At 42.0% G+C, this 19087-nt stretch overlaps 1 protein-coding gene across 1 annotated transcript in view; it reads left to right on the top strand.

Moving 5' to 3' along the window:
* SLIT3 (slit guidance ligand 3) overlaps nucleotides 1-19087 on the top strand; it is a 589537-nt gene that overhangs the window by 28029 nt on the left and 542421 nt on the right. Inside the window, exon 2 of the mRNA XM_041748203.1 lies at nucleotides 17531-17602. Coding sequence (XP_041604137.1) covers nucleotides 17531-17602 — 72 coding nt within the window. The remainder of the gene's footprint in view (nucleotides 1-17530; nucleotides 17603-19087) is intronic.

Genomic DNA, 19087 nt, shown 5'->3' with positions numbered 1-19087 from the left:
ATTAGATTAATTCTCAACCCAACCCAAGGAGGAAGACATTGTGATTATCTACATTTCACAGATAAGGAAGTAGAGGCACAGAGAATTTAAATAACTTCCTGCATCATGATGCTAATTCAGCCATGTGTAGAGTAACCTTTAGTCTGACCCTGCGGCCCACACTTAACCATTATACATCACCCTTCATGTTAATATTGTGGTTTTTATTCTTGTTATTGTAATGCTGCCTGTCTTAGCTTGGAATGCTATAACAAAATACCAAAGACTGCCTTTTAAACAGGCAGTGGATTCAATCTCATAGTCAAGGAGGCTGGAAATCTGAGATCAAGGTGCCAACATGGTTGAGTTCTAATGAAAGCTGTCTTCCTGGCTTGCAGATGGCTGCCTTCTCTCTTGTGTCCTCACTTGCGAAAGAAAGTGCTCTGATGTCCCTTCCTCTTCTTAAAGGGCACTCATCTCATCATGGAGCTCTACCTTCATGATGACATCTAAACATAATTAACCTTCCAAGGCATCACCTCCAAATATCATCACACTGAGAATTAGGACTTCAACATAAGAAGCATGTGGAGACACAAACATTCAGTTATAACAATGATAGTTCCTTCTTTTCAGACCTACTGGGCTATGTAAGCTCCTAGATCAGGGGTCAGCAAACATTCTCTTGTAAAGGGCCACGTAGTACATATTTAGGCCTTGGGGACCATATAGCCTCAATAACAACTACTCAACTCTGCCCGTGTAGCACGAAAGCAGCCATAGACAATCTATAAATGGATGAGTATGGCTGTGTTCCAGAAAAACTGTATTTATGGCTACTGAAATTTGAATTTCATATATTTTTATGTATCATGAAATATTATTCTTCTTTTGATTTTTCAACCATTTAAAAATATAAAAACCATTCTTAGCTCATGGGCCGTACAAAAAACAGGCAGTGGATTCAATCTGGCCTGTGGGCCATAGTTTACTGACCTGTGTTCTGGAGCACAGGGATTTGGAGGGTTAGGGGTTTATTTTAAATCCATGCCTTCCCAGGATCCCTCTTGATTCTGACCCTCAGTCTCCATCCATAAATGCTGATTGAATGAATTACTGCATAGTAGGCTCTCTCTCAGGTATACTAGATGATTCCGGGATACTGCTGATTTTCAAAGAATGAGTACAAAGTTTCCTTTTCTTAAAACAAGAATTGGAAATCCAGTATTTGTCACAATTGCTAGAAGAGGGAAGGAGCCTCCCCTTCAGGGATTTTTGCAGAACAGTGAAAAGAGAATGTTTTTTTTCTACATAAAGTGTAGAGATTTATTCTTTGCAAATAGACCTACAGAACGTGATTCATAATAAGAAACAGATTTCCCCCTGAAGATAAATGGAATGTCCCCACCTCCCAAACTGAGAAGAGAATTGTTTCCTCTTTACAAAGGAAACAAATTGGATTCTCAAAGGAATAATCAGAGAAGTTTTTAAAATTGTCATAATAAGCAAGATATGGTTTCATGAATGATGAAAGGGATATTTGCTCTTTGGGTCTGGACATGCAGGACTGGTTGGAGAATCACATGAGCCCTTCTCTTTCCCAACCTAGTTCTTGTCCCTAGGCATTTTATCAGTGCCAGATGGGGGAGAGTGGCTCCTGCCTGAATGGTGTTGGTGGGTCCATTGCTGTCCCAGTGGCTTACTATAAAGATATCCTCTTCCCTTCCAGCTCTTCTTCTTCAGCACACTATTGGAAAAAGGTCCTTATTTCTCAGCCAAACTTCCTGATAGCTAAATTCATTTGGTCAATGGGAGATGGCATTACAAATGGGAGACTTGCCTGAGCAAAGGCATGGTGCTAGAAATAAGCCTGGTGGATGTGAGGGACCTGCCTGGATAGATGAGTTCTTTGGGCTACATGTAGAGACAGGCAGGGCACAAGGCTGAGGCTTATTGCCTTGCCGAAGAGACAGAAGCATGATGATGCTGTTGGCATGGATTCCAAGAGTTGGTATACAAGTAAGAGTGTCTGGGTAAGGGAGGAACTATAGTCATTTGATCCAAAAGCCTTAATCCCCTTCTTTGCTGGATCCTGGGCATGTGGAGGGTAGTTCCACACAACCCTTGCCCTCTGGTTGTTCTCGATAAAGTAGACACATTCCATTCCTTTAATTTCTTCAATTTCCTGGAACATAGAGGAACAGAAAGCAGGGAGCCCTGACAATCCAGCCTGCCCTCCAGAATCATTACGTTGTAGATAATACTTAGATATATGAACTGAGGAAAGTTACTTAACCTCTAGGGAGCTCAGTTTTCTGTGAAATGGGGATAATAATAGTACCTACCTCTTAGAATTGTTATGAGCACAAAAAGGAGATGAATGGTGCCTGACACTTAGTGAGAACTCAACACATGTCAAATTATTAGTATTAGTATTATGCTTCCCAGCAGTTATAATTTCCTACATTTATACAACTCTCTTTTAATTTATAAAACCCTTCTCTTGAATATTTTATCATCTCCAAAGCACACTGAGGTTCAGTAGGTGCTATTAACCCTTAATGCAGATGAGCAAAGTGGCTTGCCCCAACCATACAATTATTTATGGAACTGTGTTGTGAGGCCGGAGGCTGCAGCTCCTGGTCTGGTTGTTATCAATTCTGTGCCATTCTGCTTCCTTGCAGGGGTATAGGGTCATGTCAGCCCCACAGGTCATGTCCAGATATGTAAGAATTGTTCCCTGCTCAAGAAGCTTATAGTCTAGTTGAGATTTGAAGACCCTTGCTCTAGGAAGTAGAGAGCCTACATCCGAGTAGAAGCCACTTTTACTATCTGTAGCAAGAGAAAGCAGGCCAGAAATGGACTGGCCAAGTCTTCTATGGTACCATTAGATGACATCCATAATCTTTTTATGCTGAACCTGCAAAGACCTGTCTCTGATTTCCTGCATGTCACTCAGCAAATTCCCTCCATGTGTGAAATGAGCAATGGAGCCAACTCTCTGGTGGATGGTGTTAGCTCCAAGTTGCATCACATTCCACCCCCTCCTCCTTCGCAACAGACCTTAACATTATTCTGTGATTACTTCGCATCATCCTTCCCAAATGTGCATCAAATTAAAGAGTTATTAGGGCATGGCAGGACATGTTTATGGGGAAGAATTTCCTTTAAAGTCACAGCTCAGCCTGAACTCACTTTATTAGTGTTTATACAAAGTATGTAGTCTGTTCCAGTGTGATCCATGTTTATATTCCTGCAGCAATCATTGCATTCCTTGGGCTGCTCCTTCCTGTTTTCATAATGTGAATACTGCACCTATATTAAAAGTTAATAGTGTGTGTGCTCTATGGCTGTCGGGTTAGGAGATGTGCACCATTCAGAGAGTGACACTTAACCACAACATGTCCTGCAAACAGTATAGACTTTGAAGTGGACAAGAAGGGGCATTCCTTAAGAATGAAGACATTGTAGACAGGTCCCCTTATGAATACTCTGTCGCTCACCTCTGTTGTAGCTTATTGTGGCTCTGGCTAGGATGACCATTTGTGCTAATTTGCTCAGAACTGTCTCAACTGCTGCCTTTTTTCCTGATATAATCATTAATGGCATCCTCTTTGACTCACAGAAACATTCAAGTGTGGGTGTGAAATTATATGTTCACTCTAGTTCTAACTGGTGCTCAGATTTATTGGTGTGAATGAAATATTAACACTGACTTTGGATTTCAAGTCATGGTCAATAAAAAGCAAATGTAACTCAGTTAAAAGTATTGATAAAGAACTAGGTCCAGATCATTCAGTCATTCAACAAATGTTTATTTGTGCTTTTTATGTGCCAGAGATTGTGTTGGACCCTGTGAATTCAAATGTAAATAAGATATGGCCACAACTCCCAAGATGTTGTTTATTGGTTTAGCTAAAACTTTGTGTATGTTAAGGAAATTCTCTAATCAGATCATTTCAATTTGCCTTTCACCCTTCAGAACTCTGTATTTATTTCTTGCAAATTGATTGCTAAGTTCTTGGGCACTGACATCTGGCATTATAGATATAAATGCCCTTGGTGTACTTATGAGATTGTGATCATAGATAAGGGTCCTAATCTCCCTGTTCCACCATTTGTTCATTCATAAAGTGGGACTAATAATAAAAGCGTCAACCTTGCAGGCTGGTTGTAAGGATTACAAGAGGCACTGAATATGAAATACTTAGAATAGTGCTTGGCACATGGTAAACACTCAACACACATTGGCTCTTGCATAATAATTACTCACTCTACAGATATTTATTTAGACTGTAATGTGGGCTGGCTGCAGCTTTTCTGCCTCTGTTGACTAGAACTTAGGTGGCCTTCTTAAAAACATAATTTAAGGTAGTGTGTTAATGGAGTTCAAAGCCTTTGAGAATTTTCATGGGTGGAAATTCAGGGTAAGTGAGATCCTGACTCTGGGGGAATCAGTTTATTTTCCTCCTTTCAAATATTGGGGGTGGGTAGCTTTCCCAAGATCATACTATGTGTTAGAACAGAGCACAGAGAAAAATCACAGATGCTTAGCTTCTAGGCTTTCCCACTCTAAAACTACCATGTGCATGGAGTCAGCACAGTTAAGGCTATGCTGCAAAAACAAATAAAATCCAGATGTAGCAGTGGCCAAACAATAAAATTGTATTACTTCCTTATACCAGAGTCCAGTGCAGTTGGTCTGGGTAGTAGGCTATGCTGCATAGGCTCACTCAGGAACCCAGGTTCCTTCCATTGTAAGACACCACCATTTTTGACAGCTGGCCTACACATGTTGAGGAAGACAAAGGAAGAGAGTATAATGTGAAAGATGTTTTATGGCTTTACCTGGAAATGGCTTATATCATTTCCATCTACATTTCTTTAATCAAAGATCAGTCATATGGTTGCACCTAGATGTAAGGGGTGCCAGGAAATTTAATCTTTCTGTTTACCTAAGAGAAAAATGAAATGGTTTGGTGAACCCATAGTAGCATTGTTCCTGCCATTTCATGTACCTGACATTTCCTGACACATTTCACAAGCTGACCCAAATCTCTTTTGAGATTTAGGTCTCCTAATTCCCAGATATTTGTGGAACCATTTTTTTTTTTTTCAAATGCTCTCATATAGAGGATAGAGAAGAGATTTAAGAGTAGGCCTTTTGGGAAGAATTTGGAAGGGTTTGAGATTTCTGGATGTGGTAAAGTGGACATATAGACTAACCCTTTTGGGATGGTGGTCGTTACTGGGAGGTTATTGCTCAGAAATAAGTTGCCTTAAGCCATCATAGGAAGAATTTGGGAATGATTTAGTTGTTGTTTTTTTGTTTTCTGAAGCTCAGGGCTGGGATATTCTGGGGGGTATCATGAAGGGAGAGATCTTTCTGTGGGCACTTATTGAAGGATGTGCTTGAGTGGACGAGGAGGATATAGGGGAAAGAGCTGTGGATTAGACTCCATGCCCCTTCAAGGTTAGTAAAGCACTGAGGTCCCAACTAACCTATTCTGCATCTTTCTGTGCTCACATTTTGTATGAATAGTAATCAACAAATTAATGGTAATGATTACCTATTGAGTATTTACTACATGACCAACCCTGTGCTAAATCACTTTATCATCTCATTTAACCCTCACAACATCCTAGGAAGTAGGTACTGTTATTATAGCCATTTTACAGATGAGAAAACAGAAGCTTAGAGAGGAGTTAAGGAATCTGCCTAAAACCATTACCACTGTCCGGTAAAATTTGAGCCCAGGTTTCCTGATTCTAGCATGTGCTTTCTTAAGCACTATGCTCTAGAGCAGAGAGCTCAAACTCCAATGACTGTTAAGTGCCAAGCAGGTGGCATAAGTGAGGGAAGCAGACGAATGGGACCGATGAATAACAAAATCCATTCCTAATCCAAAATGGGCAGTTGCCTCTTAGCTCCAGTTTCTAGTGGCCATGAAAGCCCAGGGGGTCACATCATCTGATTTTTTAGAGACAATCTAGAATTCCAGATTTATATGAGAAATGCTTCCAAATTGGCAATTAATTTATAAATGCTAAAGTCATACTGCAGACCAGACTAAATATGTCTGCAGGCCAGAATTGGCCCATGGGCTACCAGTTTGCAAATTCTACTTTACAGCCTCCAACAAAGAACTAGATATGTCCCCTGTATGCCCTTCATGCTAGAGCATGAAACTGAACAGAGTGAGATGGGCCAGCAGGGAGCCCTCCTGCTGCAGGGAGAGGAAGAGTGGAGATCCACGCTCACCCCTCCTCCTTGCAGAGCCTTCACCACCCCCACATCCAACCATCCAGGTTGCCCTCTGTCTGGCTTTTCTCCTCCCTGCAGGTAGCTGTCTGCAAAGTACTGGCTGCAAACTTTTGCAGGTGTAAAATTATATATGCGAGAGTGTTGCCAAGCCAGAAATTTAGCCCAGGGAGGCTTAGTTCCCAAACAACTGAGGTAGTGTGAAGCCAGTTTTTAAAATCAAACTCAGTCATTTCTCTCCCGCATGCATGTATGTTTTTAAACTTGTATGTGGTTATGTAACTGATGAGGATGAAGTGAAAAAATCAGAGAATGATTCAGTAATGTCTCTGTTGTTCAGTAAGACATGAGATGGAAGCACTATGAGGGGGATCCACAGTGAATGTGGCTGCGTGTGATGACCTAGTAGGCTGGTGATTTAATGATTCTTGAACACATACTGCTTTTTCTCCTCCATCTGGGAAGATTAATGGATGGCTGGGGAGAGAAAGCAAAGAAAGGAAGACACCCATATAGGTAGAGTCATCTGAGCAGCTTCTAAGAGGTGCCCTTGGGCTCATCAAAGAACGTCTTCTTTTTGCCAGATTTCCAGGTCTTAAATGACTTTAGCTCTGCTGGTCACTTTAGCCATGAGAAGAGTCCTATTTCAACTGGGCCATTTCTTTCAATATTCTGTTTGGAGGGTGGGGAAGAAGGGAGAGCACATGAGTAATACATATTTACTGTGGAAAACATTGATAGTCCTAAGAAGCAAAATGTAAAATATTTAAGAAAAAACAAAACTCTTCACCCCAGTATCCAAAGAACACTAGTGTACATTTCTCTGAGTGTCTCCGAGGGACCTCACTTCATCCAAGGTGTCTGGGAGGAAGTGAGGGGAGTATGATCTGTGGTTTTGGCTCCCACGGAGCTTCACGCTCCTTTGGGAGACGAGGCAAACACACAGGAAACAGGCAGCATACACGAGGTGGAGGGATATGTGATGAAAGGCCAAAATGGATTGTGCAGAGGCTAAACGGTGCAGAAGTTCAGAAGTTCAGACAAGGGAGAGATCAGTTCAGGATATAGAAGCTGGGAAAGCTGCAGAGAGGAGGTTTGGTACGGGGTATGGGGGAGGGGGCTTCACAAAGCCTGAAGGGAGGCTGAATGTTTCATGAGGCAGCCGAAACAAAGTACCACAAACTGGGTGCAGAGATGCATTCTGTCACACTTCTTGGAGCTAGAAGTCCAAAATCAAGGAGTCAGTATGGCCATGTGCATTCTGGTATCGGTAGCAGAGGGATCCTTCCTTGCCTCTCCCTAGCTTGTGGTGGCTGGTGATCCTTGGTATTCACTGACTTGCAGCTGCGTTACTCCAGTATCTGCTTCTGGTGTCCCCTGGCATTCTCCTTGTGTCTCTGTCTCATTGTCTTATGAGAACTCTAGTCATACTGGGTTTGGGCCGCCCTAATGGCCTCATTTGAAAATAATTCCATTTGCAAAGACCCTATTTCGAGATAAGGTCACTTTTACAGAAACTGTAGTTAGGACTTCAACATATCTTTTAGAGGGACACCCATAATAACATAGTGGTAGGATTTGGATGGAGAAAGGAAGTTGAGGGCTTGAGAGGCCAGCAAGTAGCAGGAACATAAGTGTTCTTGAAGAATCCCAAATCTGGAAAGTCCTCAGTAGAGGTCTTTGGACTGAAAGAAGAAAGAAGTAAATAAGACAGGCTAAGAACAGCCATGAGACCCACCTGGTTGCAGTGCTGTTGCACTGTGAATGACATTGGCATATGGGGGAAATGAATCTGGTTGTAGGGGGCAGGTTTGATGTCAGGGGAAAGAGGTTGAGGGCTGTTAAACCAGTTTCTTCCCTGCTTGATCTCTTCTGTGGTTCTGAGCGCTGAAGGCATGAAGGCTGCTCCATGGGTGCTCCATAGTCTGGGTGTCACCTACCTCTGTGATCCGATTTGATGTTATTCTGCTCCAATCACCTGACCTTTTCTGTTGCTTAGACAAATGCTTTCTCCAAATGCTTTCTCTCCTCAGGGCCTTTGTGATTCTGTTCCTGTGCTTGAAAATGTTTCCCTTCAACCTTTCACCTTGTCTGTTCCTTCTTCCCCTTTAAGTCTCAGACCAAAGATCTCTCCCTAAGAGAGGCCCCACCTGACCACCCTAGCTAGTGCCCCTACTTCCTCTCATGCCCACTTCTATTCCCTTCACCTCACCCTGAAATGATTTTCTAATTATTTCTTTATAATCTTTAGTTATGTTGTTAATTTGTGGTTGCCTCTGTCCCCCTATGTTAGTTTTGTATTGATGTGTAACAGTCTTACCATAAACTTGACTTAAAACAACTTCTTTATTTATTACTTTACAGTTAGCTAGTGGCCTTTGCTTCAAGGTCTCACAAAGCTGTTAGTTGGGGAATGTGGTCTTATATGAAAGCTCAACTGGGATGGATCCATACCAAAGCTCTTGAGGTTGTTGGCAGAATTGCGGTCTGTTAGATTGAAGACTTCAGGCTCTTGGTGGTTGTCCTCAGTTCCTCATTGGTTGTGGGGGCTGCCCACAGTTCCTTGCCATGTGGCCTCCCTAATATGACCCCTTTGGGTCATTACAGATTACAAGGGAAAGAGTCTCCTAGCAGGATGGGCATTATAGTTGTATATGATATAATCACAGAAATGCCATCTTGTCACCTTTGCCATATTATATTGATGAGAAGCAGTGGTCAGTAGGTTCTGCTTTGCTCAAGCAGAAGGGATAATGCAAGGGTGCTCATACCAGCAGACAGGATCATGTAAGCCACCCTAGAGTCTGCCTGCCCCAATCACCAAAAAATAAAAGTTCCCTGAAAGGAACAGGTTTTTTTGTTGTTCAATATGCTATCCATAGCCATAAGCACAGTACCACGTCCAGAGTAAGTGTGTAATAAAGGCCTATTTTAGGAATAAAGGAAGGAAAAAAAAAAGGAATAAAGGAAGGATAAAGAGAGTAAGGGAGAGAGGGAGGAATGAAGGGATGAAGGAGGGAAGGAAGGAAAGATGGAAAGAAGGAATGTCCTGCTTTCCCCTGTAATGTGCTTTAACAGCAAACACATCTGCTTGCAGTTGTCCTAAAGCAATGTCTCTGGGCTTTTATACATGCTGTTTCTTTTACCTCAAATCCTTTACCTCTCTCTCACTTATTCCCATGCCAACCAACCTAACTATGGCCAACTCGTTCTTGAAGTCTCAATTAAAACACTACCTTTTCCTAGAAACTTCTCCTCACCCTTTAAATGTGATTACTCTCTACCATAAGCTTTTGTTTATACCTCTGGCACAGTATAGAACAGGGGTCTGTAAACTATAGCTCTCAGACAAAATCTGGCCTTTAGTCTGTTTTGTAAATAAAGTTTTATTGGAGCACAGCCATACCCGTTAGTTTGTGTATTGTCTATGGCTGCTTTCATGTGATAGAGCCGAGCTGAATAGTTGTGATTAAAAACAAATAATAATAATAATAATAATAATAATAATAAAATATATATATATGGCTGGCAAAACTTAAATTATTTACTATCTGGATCTTTACAGAAAAAAGTTCATCAATACTTTGTGTAGACTATTTAGCACATCTGTGGGAGTTGACCATTTATTTATTTATTACCCCCACTATAGTCTGAGTTGCTTGATGCCAGAGACCACACCAGTCTTATTTACACCTGTATCCCAGCATTTAGAACAGTACCTAAAACTTAGAGGTTAAAAAATTTATTAAAAAAAGAAAGAAAATTTATTGAATGAATGAGGGATGCATTAGTCAGAAAATGAAAATACATGGAAAAACTCAAATTAGAATTATTTAAAGAGGGTGGGTTTACAAAGGGACTATTTCAGTAGTTGGGTGTGGTTCAGGGAGCCAGGACTAGAAACAATAGAGCTGTTACTACCCCTAAAGCAGAAGAGATTAGAGGAGTCAAAGTGTTCTAGAACCAGGACATAGTCAGCCATGAAGAGGAGCTATGACCTTTGATGGAGATATTAACCTGGATGACCTCTCAGGGTGGGGGGAACCAGGAGAATAAATACACTCTCTTCACTCTGTGTCCTTCCCTTATCTCCTGTCCAACCAAAGTGAAACAGAAGGGCACAGCAGCCAGCCCTGTGATGTGGCTCATTCAGGTTAGCCTTCCCAGGATAGAAAACAAATAACTGAAACAGAGACCAAAGCTCCTTCACTAAGTTTTTCTGATTTGGTTGGAACTTCTCCTTTGGTGGTGGTAAACAAGGAGACCACAAGATCACAAGACCTCTTAATCCTGGCCCCACTTACCACTCTTCTAAGCAGAATTCCTAATTAGGCTTTGAGACCTTAACATGAACGTATCATGCCATCCTTGTTCAGAAGCTTGCTGTTCTCAGACTCTTCACTTCTCTGTGATTCCCATCATGGCCCCTACTGCTACCACCCCATAATAATGTACTTCCTTCCCATCTGCTCCAGGTCTTCTGAGCTCCTGTTCTCACATCTATCTCAAATCTCTGATTGCTCACTCTCCATGGAATCTAGACCACTTCTCTTAACATCTGACTTTATATATTCTTACATTGTTCTGTAAATAGGTCATAAGTCTCAGTCCATCTCTTCAACTAGACTCCAAGCTGAGGGCAAGGACCAAGTTTTTAAGCCCATTGGATCTGGACTCCCAAAATACAAGAAGTATAGATCTTAAAATTATCAGGACTTTATAGGTCATGTCAACCAGCTTCCTACCCATCACAAGTACATCATGTCCAGAGATTAATTACTAATCTCTGCTTATATACCCCCTGTGATAGAGAATTACTTCATTGTAAGGCAGCCCTTCCAAATTCACCTTATACTGAAATGTTATCTTCTTTCCTGAAATCCAGAGCATCACTCTGTATACACTTGCTATGTGGGGGCAGGTGGTCTTAGAGTCTGATCTGAACTGATTATGTATTCTCTAACTCTGTAAGTTGCACCATCATAGAAAAACATCCTTTTTTAACACCAACCCTAACTACCACCTCTGTATCCTCTCCCCACAAGTTGTTGGCTGTGCGTGAAAAATTAACTACTCTGAATGCTGTTTTTCTTTTAAGATTTTATTTATTTATTCATGAGAGACAGAGAGAGAAAGAGAGGCAGAGGGAGAAGCAGGCTCCCCCAAGGAGCAGGGAGCCTGATACAGGACTCGATCCCAGGACCCCAGGATCACAACCTTAGCCAAAGGCAGATGCTTAACAGATTGAGCCACCCAGGTGCCACTCAAATGCTGTTTAGGAAATATTTCTTCACAGTTTCTCTCTTGAGCCTCATGATAATCCTATAGAGCTGGTGTTCTTGGTCATATTTTATGGAAGTCTCAACAACAATATGAACAACTAGGGTTAAATAAGTTTAAGTGACATTCCCAAAGTCACCCAGCTAAGAAGGAAGAGGGGACTCAAATCTGTATCTTCTGGATTTGGTATTGAAACCATTTTATCCACACTACACTGTTTTTACTGCTCCCTCTTCCCAGATGTGCCACAGCAAAAAGAACATTTTGCTGGAATGCCACAGAATGAATCAAAAGAAGGATGTGAATATACATGTGCCAAGTTAGGGACAGTGGCCTGCCGCAGGACATTTTTCTTTCATTTTTTCCAATGTTGTTTTGAATTCTTCATCCTCCCCCACCCCACCCAAGGTGTCAAACAGATGTGAAAATACCACAAAGCTGCAACTCACAGCATTGGTTTCTGATTCACTGATTGGAATGAGGAAAAATAATGCAAGAGATTACCATGGTGATGCCTGTTTATGGAGACAGTATGGTAGATGATGAGCAACATGGCAGAAACCAGACATGGGCAAAAACAGAAAAGCACCCCTTCCTCTCTGGCTTACAGAGGGTCTCAGCACTCCCACTGGCCCAGACCTCACTGGGAGACAGAAAAGGAAATGGGCCATTTTGGCTGGAGTGGGAAGCAGTGAAGCCAGCAGGAGGGTGGGATGGGATGGGAAATTCTATTCTATACTGTTCTGTTCTATTTATTTATTCATTTATTCATTCATTTTTCTTTCAGCAATTAACCTGATACAGTAGAAGATGCTTAGACTCTAGCTGTAGATGGGGAATATGATGTAATAAAAAACATGTCCTTTGCATTCAGAGAGCCCAAGTTTACATCCTAGCCTTTGCCACTTACTGGTTGTGTGATTTCATGGCAAGTTGCTTTATTGGTAAAATCTAAGCTGGACTGGGGTGAGGGAAATGATGCTTCAGGTTCCTTATGGGGAAAATGGGATAATAATAGTACCTACCTCATATGATTGATGTCTGGATAAGAGAAAATAAACATACAGTTTTTAGCACAATGCCTGGTGCATAGTTTGGGCCCAGCAAGCATCAGCTCTTAGTAAGGCTTATCTTCAGTATTTTTATCTGTTTAAGAAAGATAATAACACCTACCTTTCAGAACCATTGCAAAGAAAAAGAAAAAAAAAAAAAAGATGAAAAGCTCCTGACTCAAAATGCATTGTCAGTGTAGACTTCTATAACAAATAGGCTGACCATTTCAGTGGCTTAAGAATGATTTCTTGAATGTGTCTGATTTATATAGGTAAATGGAGAGATGCGGGAGGGAAGGTCTCTATTCCATGTAGTCTTTCAGGGACTCAGGCTCTTTCTGTCTGCCATTCATGGAGTCCTCCACTGGATTTACTGAATTCAGCCCAGGATGAGGAAAGAGAAGTAGCATGGAGGGTTGGGCAGGAAGTGTTATGTGTCACGCCTGAAGGCAGCAGATATTGCCTCTGCCCATGTAATAATGAGAACTCACATGGTTGCACTTCCCAGCTAGAGTAGCTGAGTAATGTATGCTATCTGTGTATACCAGACAAAGGGTAAATGGTTTGGTGGACAACTTGCTGGTCGATGCCACAGTGTTCAATGAATGGTACCCACTATTACGATTATTAATATAACACCAGGGTAATTCTCATGGTAGCCTAAGGCTCACTTGGAGAGATGGACAACCCTAATTATGCAATCTTTACCCTTGAGAACCTAAGAGAAGGGCCAGTTCTCACTGTTTTTGGCTCCCATGAGACATCTTTGACCATGATGACAAGACTGAATATCTCAAGGGTAACAGGCAAGTGTAGAAAAGACATGCCAGTGAGAGTCATTTGAAGGGAGTTCCATTGTTAATGTTAAACATTCAAAAGATGTCTTTCTCTTCCTTTCTCTTCCATCTCTCTCTTTTGTTGCCAAACAAATCACTCCGAAACTTAATGGCTTAAGACACAGCGCTTATTTTAGTATTCCCCCTCACAGTTTCTGTGGGCAGGAATTCAGGAGTAGTTCAGCTGGGTGAAATGGCTTAGTTTCTCGTAAGTCATAGCCAGATGGTAGTTGAAGCTTGAATCTCTCTCTCTCTTTTTTTATAAATTTATTTTTTATTGGTGTTCAGTTTACCAACATACAGAATAACACCCAGTGCTCATCCCGTCAAGTGCCCCCCTCAGTGCTCGTCACCCATTCACCCCCACCCCCCGCCCTCCTCACCTTCCACCACCCCTAGTTCGTTTCCCAGAGTTAGGAGTCTTTATGTTCTGTCTCCCTTTCTGATATTTCCCACACACTTCTTCTCCCTTCCCTTATATTCCCTTTCACTATTATTTATATTCCCCAAATGAATGAGAACATATAATGTTTGTCCTTCTCCGATTGACTTACTTCACTCAGCATAATACCTCCAGTTCCATCCACGTTGAAGCAAATGGTGGGTATGTCCTTTCTAATGGCTGAGTAATATTCTATTGTATCCATAAACCACATCTTCTTTATCTATCATCTTTCGATGGACACTGAGGGTCCTTCCACAGTTTGGCTCTTGTGGACATTGCTGCTATAAACATTGGGGTGCAGGTGTTCCGGCGTTTCATTGCATCTGTATCTTTGGGGTAAATCCCCAACAGTTTGAAGCTTGAATCTCAAAGGTGTTTGCACTTACATGCCTCTAGGCTGGAAAGAATCAAACACGCAGGGACCTCTCAAGCATCCAGCACCTCAAACATCTGGCACCTCTCTGTCTCTCTCTGTCTCTCTCTGTCTCTTTCTGATCTTCTTACAAAGTCTTTCCAGTGGCGTCTCTAGCCTTCTGGTCTTCCAGCATGGCACCTCAGTGCTCCCATGCAAATGCTCCTAGAGAGAGCCAGTCACTTACTACTGCCTCTTCTAATCCAGCCTCAGAAATTCCGCAACATCATTCCTGCCCTAGGCTTTTCTAAGCAAAGTGAGGTCTCCTCACTTTCAAGGGAAAGGGACATAGACTCTAGCTCTCAATGGCAGGCTTGTCAAAGAAACAACTTGCAGACATGTTTTGATACCATCCCACTTCCTTACCCCACGGCAGGGGCTTCCCATCTAGTGATCATGCTTGCAGATGGTTCAAAACTCATGATAGGCTAAGATATACTGATTCCCTTAAGGGCCAAAGCTGATGGCTGAGAAATCAGGCTGAAGTTTCAGAGCAGCTTGGACTGAGACAAGGGGGGTTGGGGGAGTGATGAGCACATAAGGTAGTGTAGCCTCCTCTCAGTGTCCATTTAATTAATTCCCATTTTCAGCCAAGCATGCTTGTAATCAGGGTTTTGTGCTTCTTACCATTCCAAGATTACAAGTAGGAGAGGCTTACATAAAGCATCAAGGCTCAGAGAATTTAAGTAAAATACTGAAACCCACACAGCTGGGAATAGGGAGTGGAGAAGAGACTTGAACCCTGACTTGTCTTACCTCAAAACCCAGGAACATGTTCTCTGACCTCCTCCCTGGCAGTTGGGCAGTGTGTGTGCTGGCTGGGCAGAGGACGATAAGGAGATAGGTGTCATAGAAATGTGAAAGGGAAGAGCAGTGTGAGGGGGCTACTTTTGGCAGCATCTTACTACTTATTAGTTGCAAAATGCACCCCTCTTTCATCTACAAGAAGATAGTCGTCTTGGGATCCCAGGATTCATCTGTAGGTGCAGAATTTGGGGTGGTATAGGCAGCTGCTCTTAATGCACTGAAATTTCAGAGTGGAAGTGGGGGGGTGCAGGTAAGAAGGATGTAGTTCAACTAATTATAGTAACAATAGCTGCCACGATTAAGTCTTTAACAAGTGCCAGGTAAACACTGTGTGTCATCTCATTTGGCTTTCATAAAAATCCTTGAGGTTGAGGTGATTACCAACATTTTGTGGATAGAGAAGCTGAGCCTCAGAGATGAAGTGAACTGCCCCATAGGTCACTCAGTAGGTGGCAGAGCAGGAATCCAAACTCAGGGCTGCTTGCCTCTAAAGCTCTGCTTCCCAAACACAGACTGTGTGCCTGGGGCATCCCTCCAACCCATCCAACACCACCACCACCACCACCCCCTGCCGTCCAAGTCCTCAGCTTTTCAGCAGCACACTTTGTGCCCCTTTATATAATAATATTAATTGAGAATATTGGTGCCACAGCCACCAGCACAGGCTGCTGAGATACCAGGCTGTGTCCTGGTAATTAAACGTTTAGTTGCATTGTCATATCTGCAGTTTTCAGTGTCCCCAAACATCAATCCCAATTGAGACAGGAGGTGAGAAGAATACTCATGGTGAGTATGAGCATGCACATATGCCTATCTGTCTGATCCTCACACAGGCAACCTTTCTTTATTTCCCTGTGTAATTCTTGCTCTTCCTTTACTGGCACTCAGTTTAGTCTGAGAAGTCTACACACTGCCTGTCTCCATCACAGGCTAGTTAAGAAACAACCTGATTGCTATTGTAGGTAGTGGAAAACTGAATGAGGAAGGAAAGTGGTTACCAGGTGAGGCTACCCAAGAACTCACTTGATTTTTATTTTGATATTATTTTCAGTATCAGGAGAATAATCCCTTCTCATACAAAGTGCTCGAATCTGAAGATTGTTTCCCTGTTCCTTGTATGCAGCTGTGGATTTCACAGGTCCATCTGAGACATGACTGCAGCATGTCAACTTTAGGACCTGGCTAAGAAAACCTAAGAAATAGTGACTATGTGGATGAGGATCTGTCATGGGGAAAATGACCTCCTGAGTTCCTGAATGTTTAGGAGAAAAGCAAAGCCAGTTTACAAGTAATTTGTTGAAACTCCAGCATGGCTAGAACCTTGAACAGATTCTCAAGAAGGCATGGCAGATAGGAATTAATCAATCAACATCCATTATTAAGAATTATAACATTGTTCATGGTCCCTTTTTTTGAATCTAGTCTTCTTAGATAATTTTAATGAACACAGAATATGTATACAGTTGTTCATAGGTTCATTCTTGATTCTGGTTTTCTCTAACTCTAGTTTTCTAATACCCATGATGTCCCTTCTCCCCAACACAAATACCCCCATAATGCTTTAAGTTCTTCCATAGCAAATTCTTCTCTTTGGGACCATTTTTAGGACTATAAACCCAATAGTTGTGGCAGGAGCAATCCATGTAACTGTCTTTACCTAATGTATAATATTAACAAAATTCCCCCTACTCTATGTCAGGTGCATGCTCTTTATATTGGGCTATGAAAGTTAAACTTTGCTAATGGACAGGGAGTTGCAAACTAGTTGGAAAATATATACTTAGGTAGATAACAAAGTCACTCAAGATTCTCTTGGTTTCAAGTGATAGAAAATTCAACTCATACTTTTAAGACAAAATATAGGGGATATGGGATAAATTGGCTCATATAATTTCAAAATACAGAAGTATCTGGCTTCAGGCCTGGGTAGATCCACATACTCATAGGATAGCATCAGGAATCACTTTCTCCTTATCTCTTGACTCTGGAAAACTCTCGATGGTGACAAGATGGTTTCTGGCAATGTTAAACAGCTTGGAAACCCGGTAGGGAAAGAGCTGTTGGGAATTTGAGTCATGTATACATTCCTGAAACAAGTACTGTGGTCAGAGGGAAGATGCTTATAAGCCTAGCCTAGTCTGGACCTGGGAAGAGAGGTTGGCCTCACTTATGTGACATGATCTGAGAGTTCGGGGAGGGGACTCCAAAGAAAAAGTTGTTACTCAGAGTGGGGCAACAGAAGCCAGGCAGCTAAATATAGCAGGGCTCTACTATATACATAATGAACAGCTTATTCCATACAGTCTCCTTAAGGTTGGTTGGGCATGCTCAAGGGATGACATTAATCATTGGAATTACCTTCTGCTTGACAAGCAACATTCCTTCAAGCCAGTCTGGGTTGAATAGACCATAAGTGTAACCTCCAAAAATCTGACCCAAATTTGCTCTCTATTACAGTGACCTGGACAGAAATAATATTACCAGGATTACCAAGATGGACTTCGCTGGACTCAAGAACCTCCGAGTCTTGTAAGTAACACATGATTCTTGAACATCATTTTCATTTTTAGCTTTTGGCCTTGTGAAAATGTTTTGTTGCCCTGACATCACACCCCTATGCACTGGGTGACAGGAATTTACCATTCTGCAGCAGAAAACCCTTCATTAGTGTACCCAGGTTTTCACAGGTATCTTATTCTGTGTCTCTATGCTGCTGGCTGGGCTAGCCTGGTGGAAGAAGTCAGTTCCAGTGACAAGGAAAACAGAAGGCTCTACATGAATAAATCAACATGCCCAGCTTCTAGGATGACAGCAATGTCAGCTTGACTAACCATGCTACTCTTCCACAGAGATTATAATTTCTTCTCCAGCCTGTGCATTAAAAGAGCAATCAGAACGAAAGTTATTTATCTTGTTGCTTTATGGAGTGGAGGGGAAAAGGGAGGGAGTCAGACAGGGTCAGAGCCCCTGCTGTACACCCACAGCTGAACAGACAAGTAGCAAAATTTGAGATGGGTATTGGCACAACAGGGGAGCAAGGAATATCAGATTTCCTTGCTAAATATTGAACACCTTTACTCATCCCGAAGTCTCTAAGTGATAAGAATGCCTAAATGCTTGTCCATTAGCAAAGCTCAGACATTTAGAGGTACAAGAGAGGAGTAATCGGAGCCTCTTTCCTACTTTACTCAGAGGTTGATTTTGACCCTGTAAGTATGGCTCCAGACCAGGAGTACCATCTGGACAGTCTGGCCACTGCCTTGGTGTCTGTTGTGTCCTGGAATCTTGGATGGCAGATCTCTACTAGAAGCAGCAGCTAAAGTCTTAGTATCTGAAGCCACCTCCTTCTTTTTACTAATAGCCCTTTATAATACAAATAATTTTATTAGGGACAGGAAGTACCTGGTTCTGGTCCTGCCTCAGAATTAACTGCCCATGTAATCTTGGGTGAATCACTCTACCTCTTTGGGCTTCAGTTTTCTCATCTGTAAGATAAGGAATGACAGTATATTAGTTTGCTAGGGCTGCTGTAACAAAGTACCACACAGTGGGTGGCTTTTTTTTTTTTTTTAATTAATTTTTATTGGTGTTCATTTACCAACATACAGAAAAACACCCAGTGCTTCAACGTGGATGGAACTGGAGGGTATTATGCTGAGTGAAATAAGTCAATTGGAGAAGGACAAACAGTGTATGTTCTCATTCATTTGGGGAATATGAATAATAGTGAAAGGGAATATAAAGGAAGGGAAAAGAAATGTTGGGAAATATCAGGAAGGGAGACAAAACATAAAGACTCCTAACTCGGGGAAACGAACTAGGGGTGGTGGAAGGGGAGGAGGGCGGGTGTTGCAGTGGGTGGCTTAAACAAAAAATATTACTGTCTCAGAGTTTCTGAGGCCAGAAATCCAAAATCAGGGAGTCAGCATAGTTGGTTCCTTTTGAGGACTGAGATGGAGGATCTGATCCAGCCCCTCTTCTAGCTTCTGGTGGCCTCAGGAATCCCTGGATTCT

This window comes from Vulpes lagopus, chromosome 3, assembly GCF_018345385.1.
Source record: "Vulpes lagopus strain Blue_001 chromosome 3, ASM1834538v1, whole genome shotgun sequence".
Lineage (NCBI taxonomy): Eukaryota > Metazoa > Chordata > Mammalia > Carnivora > Canidae > Vulpes > Vulpes lagopus.
This window is presented reverse-complemented; position numbering and strand designations above follow the sequence as displayed.